The sequence below is a fragment of the Sinocyclocheilus grahami genome, unplaced genomic scaffold, assembly GCF_001515645.1.
Source record: "Sinocyclocheilus grahami isolate Dianchi unplaced genomic scaffold, SAMN03320097.WGS_v1.1 scaffold1158.1, whole genome shotgun sequence".
NCBI classification, from domain to species: domain Eukaryota; kingdom Metazoa; phylum Chordata; class Actinopteri; order Cypriniformes; family Cyprinidae; genus Sinocyclocheilus; species Sinocyclocheilus grahami.
In genome coordinates, this window is record NW_015506337.1 from 65,005 (window position 1) to 70,856 (window position 5,852).

The window sequence follows — 5,852 nt, forward strand, 5'->3', positions numbered from 1 at the left end:
TGGCATAAAAGCACTTCTGATGTGACGTTTAGCTGTCTTTACACAGACTGTTTAAGGCTGTTCAGTGGTGGCATAAATGCATTTACACAAATTATAACTGTATATTTAAATAAGGCATAGGTGGGTCAGAGCTGGCATCATTTAGTCTGGCTTTTATTCTGCATTACATCTTTACACTAACTTTTGAGCAGGCACAGAGCAGCCTTAACTGCTTTAAGCTGTGTAAAGAGACTTTAAGATGCAAATAAATTTTAAAGTAGAAAAAAAACATTTATTTTATCAACAAGTCAAGTCTCTCTAGATCGATCCCTAATGAGGTTTCATGTTAGTTAGGATGCTGTCTTAGAAGGTAGCTTGCTATATCAACAGTAGACAGCAAGGCATCTCACTAGATATTGAAACGGGGTCTAAATAACATAGTGGCAAAACTGAGGCCGCAACTCAGATGCGAATGATTGCATCTTATTTTCCACTCATTGTTTATGTAATCTAACACTTATTTGTGGATACACATTGCGAGACCATTAGCAGAAGCAATTATCCGTCACCCATTAGTGCTCTTCTTCTTTTCTAGCACAGACAGACACGAATGAGGGTCTGTGATGACTCCTCGCACTCCTATAATCACGGTCAGGTAAGAAAACCTGTCTCACGTCCTCTCGTTTTCTTTTAACGGCCGTGACAGTGGAAGTGCAGTGGTGGAAATGTGTGTCCTCCCGACCAATCCCCCTCCCAGCAAATTTGAGTCACTTCAGGGCACTCAAAGGTGCTCCGTGGGGCTCCTTTAACGTCCAAGAGCAGGAGCACGTATCATCAGGAGGTCCTGGATATATCACGCTTGTCACCTTGCTTTAAGTGCATCTGGCAAGCGTGGGTGCTGGATTAATATCATATAGCCTACAGAAAGACTGACGTATCAGCTACGAAAGCGCGGTAATCATCGTTGGCTGGTGAAAAGCAGGGCAGATTTCACATTTTATTCCACACACTGAATGAGCAGATAACATCCTTGTTGTCTACATTCACGGTTCTCTAGAAAAGAAGCTAATAGCACACGTACATCACGGAGACGTCTATTTGACGTCTGCAAGATGTATTTTTTAGAGTGTTTGCTCATCTGCAATACGTCTATAGGACGTTTCCTATCAGATGTCAAATAGATGTTTAGAAGATGTCTTTAAGATGTTTATGATGAGACTGTAAGTACGTTTTTTATATTTAAAGGATTTGCCACTGACGATTCAAACACGAGTTTTGAGCAGTGTAGAGTAGCGCTTGTTGTTTGTCGTTTCTCTGATCACAAATGCAGACATGGTTTTATGTTTACGCGGCGCGATGCAATGCAACGCTTAAAAAGACAGTATAAGTCATTATAATCAGTAATTATGTCCCCACTGGATGCAACGAATGCCTCGTTTATAATGGGTTTTAATGTTTTTGTCTCGTCGCTCCGGCTGGACAGGGCATCACAGTATGGTGAGGGGCGTAACATTTCCGTCTCACGCTTGAGGTATTCGGCCAATCACAACGCACTGGATAGCTGGCCAATCACAGCACACCTCGCTTTTCAGACCGATGAGCTTTGTAAAAATCTAGCGTTTCAGAAAGGCGGGGCATAGAGGAGAAACAATAATGTACAGTATGTGGAAAATAATGTGTTTTTTGAACCTTAAACCGCATAAACACATTTCATTACACCAAATACACGAAATAATGTTCATATGTAACATCATATGACCCCTTTAAAAGCAAGCAGTTGCGAAATCTACGTGGGGAAATCTTTCACCTTTACGCGAAATTCTCGATGATCATATTAAAAATACTGGACTTTGCCCACGACAATTAGCCGAGAAATGGTAAATGTGACTGTGCCTTAACTGTTTACAACACGAATTGGCTTTCTAGTAGCTTATATCACATATATCTAGTTATCAGTGTGGGTGTAAACGATGCAAAACGCATATTTGTCAACTAGGATTTTGAATAGGTCACAAACTTGTCACTATAGGATACAGTCAATGCACATCTCAAAATAACTGTTAGTGCATAAAGAAATATAAAACTTAACCCCTTTGAGAGAGAGAGAAAAAAATGTCCTGTCTAATGCTAAAATGTCTGAACATTTGCTCAAGGCAGTGTGAGTTTGCTCACTTCTGACATGGACATTCTTAGACACTACATGCCAAAGTCAATTTGATTTCCTGTAGAGCTGCTCATGTTTCCCCACTGAGACAACATCGGTGTGACTGAAACATGAACTGCTATCACAGAAGAGCATTTTATAAAAGCATCCCGTGATGAGGATTCCTCCTCATTAGTGTGATCGTGCGAAAACAGCATTACGGGCGCAAAAAGCGTCTTTGAAATGTGCTTCATACATCATTAAATCTGAATCACTCGTGCTGCTTTTGGAACTTTGTGGCCTGCCTGTTTGTGGAAAAACAATAAATAATGAATAATAAATAAATAAATGAAGACACAGACCAGACAGCCTTCAAATTACTGAAGTGGATAAGGTCGTTTTTATATTTGAAATATCATATTTTATTTAGAAGACTTTTTCCGTCACTGTAGCACAGGACTCATGTTAGTTTAAGATGATGAAGATGCAGCGAGAGAGAGACAGAAACTTCTCTCCACAGATATGCCGTGGGGTCCAAAAGAGTGAAAAAAGACTCTATTTCATTGCAAATCATAATCAACAACACAATTTGAGTGATGATTGAAAATCTGTACAAAAATAACATGAACAGTGTCACTCGTTTACTTTAGTTATCTGGCATATTTCTGCTTTATTTTACATTTCTTTGTTTTAATTTTTTTTAAATCTCCAATTTTTAATTGCTCAATTTTAATAGAAAAGAACATTTCCAGATTTTCACTGTGGTCTCGTACTTTTGAACCTCACTTTGTCTGCTTTTCGTTTCAAACCTGGAAGAAAAGTTGACATCAAAATACACTAAAGCCATTTAAGAATAGCTCAGAAGGTGTTTGCTTTTCTCTCTTTTTAAGGTGTAGTACATTTAAATCTTGCAGTACATACCATTTAATATCTCAGTGGGTTAATTCATGGATTAGCCAAACGATTACAAGCAAACCAAGCCTAAGCTTAATGAGTTATTAATGCCTATGCAGAGGATTTTGTGAAATTAGGTTGCAACTCTTAGACTCAAGATGATATTAGTTTCATCCAACTCAGTACTTGTTAATTGCCTGGAGGCTGTGGAAATGTGTTTTACAGTTTGCATTTTAAAAAATGTAATGCAAATATTTATTTTCATGTAGTTCTTCATGTAAAACTGAAGCATGTAATTTCTGTCCCACTTGCAATACCGAACAGAATTGCAAAAATAATGACTATTCCAATCAAACAACGTCTTCCATTGGATTCCCATTGCAGTTTTGTTTGGTTCCTCTAGTGGCTCTGAAATAAAATACTTCACATGTAGTCGTATATAAAAAAAAAACACACATTTGAATAGTTCTAAAATCATGTCTGCTATTCAAAATTACTTGTATATCAGAACACATTCATGTCTGACATTTGTTCCGTAAATGGTTACATTGGAGGTTTACTTTTGTTGAAAATATCTCATTATACCTCATTGTTCAACATTTCAAAACCCATATTTGTCAACTATGATTTTGAATAGGTCATGAACTTAAATCAATGCATGTCTCAAAATATCTTTTATTGCATGTATTTTACAGTTTGCATTTTAAAAAATGCAATACAAATATTTATTTGCATGTAAATCTGATGCTTTTCTTTGCCACTTGCGACCAAACAGAATTGCAAAAATAATGACTGTTCCTGTCTTCCATTTCAAATTGCAGTTTTGTTTGGTTCCTCAAGTGGCTCAGAAATAAAACACTACACATTTAAGTGTGTGTAATTCAAAAAACATCTTTTAATAGTCCTAAAAACACGTGTCTGTTATTCAAAACTACATATTCTCAACTATTGCTAGGTAAATGTTTATTTGTATATCCATGTCTGACTTTCAGAGGTTTATTTTTGTTGAAAATGCCTCATTATACTTCAGTTGGACCTTAAGGGCAAATCTACTGTGCCTTCAGCTGGTGACCAGCAGAAACATGAGAGCTTATACGAGACCCAGCACGCGAGCCGCCCACCAGCGGCATGGCATGATGACCCTGCAAACTCGCCGACAGCCGTGGTAATTGTAGGGCCACGGCCAGTAGCCCCCTTGAGGCTCACATACCCGCTCACAATGGGTGTAACTGCGATGACATTCTGTACAACAAATGCCACGATGGTCCAGCATGGGATCGAACACCATGGGCCCCTCTGAACCCTCCTGATTCCGCTGGAGAGAGAAGAGAAAAGAGACGGTGAGCAGAGCACCGTGCAACTATTTCAGTGGGGCAGCAATTCTGGTTCACTTGGTGCTTGAGAAATGATTTAAAAAATTTGTATTATATACGATTAAATGTTAGTTTTGTTAAGTCAAGTCCGGACTGTACACTACTGTTCAAAAGTTTTTTTTGAATGTTTTTGAAAAAAAGTTTTATTTTCAACAAGGCTGCATTTATTTGATTAAAAATACTGTAAAGTTGTGAAATATTATTACAAAAATACAGGAAAAATAGGAATATTCTGAAATATTATTACAGTAAAATGTAATGTATTTCTGTGATGCGCAGCTGTATTTTCAGCATCATTACTCCAGTCTTCAGTGTCACACGATCTTCAGAAATCAGTATAATATGCTGCTTTGCTGCTCAACAAACATTTCTGATTATTATCAATGTAAAACAAAAATAAACAGTTGTGCTGCCGAATATTTTTGTGGAAACTTACATTTTATTTTTTAGAATTCTTTGATGAATAGAAAGTTCAAAAGAACAGCATTTATTTGAAATATAAATAGTTTGTAACATTTTAAATGTCTTTACTGTCACTTTTAATCAATTTAATGCATCCTTAATGAATAAAAAAAATATATATTATTTTCATCTTATCCAAACGTTTTTAAGCAGCACAAATGGTTATATTAATTTAAAATTTGGTTAAAAGGGCTATATTAAAAGCAGCAAAAACTGTTACATTAAAATAGAAAAGAGTTCTTTTAAATTGTAAAAACACTTACATTTACATTTAGACATTGAGCAGACGCTTTTATCCAAAGCGACTTACAAATGAGGACAATGGACGCAATCAAAATCAACAAAAGAGCAATGATATGCAAGTGCTATAACAAGTCTCAGTTAGCTTAACGCAGTGAACGCAGCAAGGTTCCCTTTCAAGGGAACTTCGAACTGCATCCTCTAGGGGTCACTATGTGGAAACCTAGAGGACGCAGTGTCTCGATCCCTACTCAGGGAACCATGGTTACATATGTAACCTGAGACGTTCCCTTTCAAGGGAACTTCGAACTATGTCCTCTAGGTTTTCCCATAGCGACCCCTAGAGGACACAGTGTCTCGTTCCCTACTCAGGGAACCATAGTTACATACGTAACCTGAGACATTTTTTAAAAAATCATATAATAAATAAAAAGAAAACAGATAGAAAAAGAATAGAGCAAGCTAGTGTTAGAGGCTTTTTTTGCTTCAGAATTATATTATATATAAGTCAGAATTATAATTGTATAATAAATAAAAAGAAAACAAATAGACAGAATGCAAAAAGATTAGAGAAGCATGTGTTAGTTTTTTATTTCTTTCTTTTTTAAGAAAACAAGCAGTTAGAAAATGAATAGAGTGCGTGTCCTAAAAGGGGCAAGTTTTTTATTTAGTTATTTATTTTTTATAAAGAATAGAATTAGAATAGAGAGTGCTAGAGTTAGAGGGTCAAATAAAGATGGAAGAGATGTGTTTTTAGCCGA

At 36.5% G+C, this 5,852-nt stretch overlaps 1 protein-coding gene across 1 annotated transcript in view; it reads right to left on the reverse strand.

The window, feature by feature from the left end:
- Window positions 1-3,757: 3,757 nt before the first annotated feature.
- LOC107567431 (leukocyte cell-derived chemotaxin 1-like) overlaps window positions 3,758-5,852 on the reverse strand; it is an 8,420-nt gene continuing 6,325 nt past the window's right edge. The window contains exon 7 of the mRNA XM_016253106.1: window positions 3,758-4,331. Coding sequence (XP_016108592.1) covers window positions 4,107-4,331 — 225 coding nt within the window. The 3' untranslated portion in view covers window positions 3,758-4,106. The remainder of the gene's footprint in view (window positions 4,332-5,852) is intronic.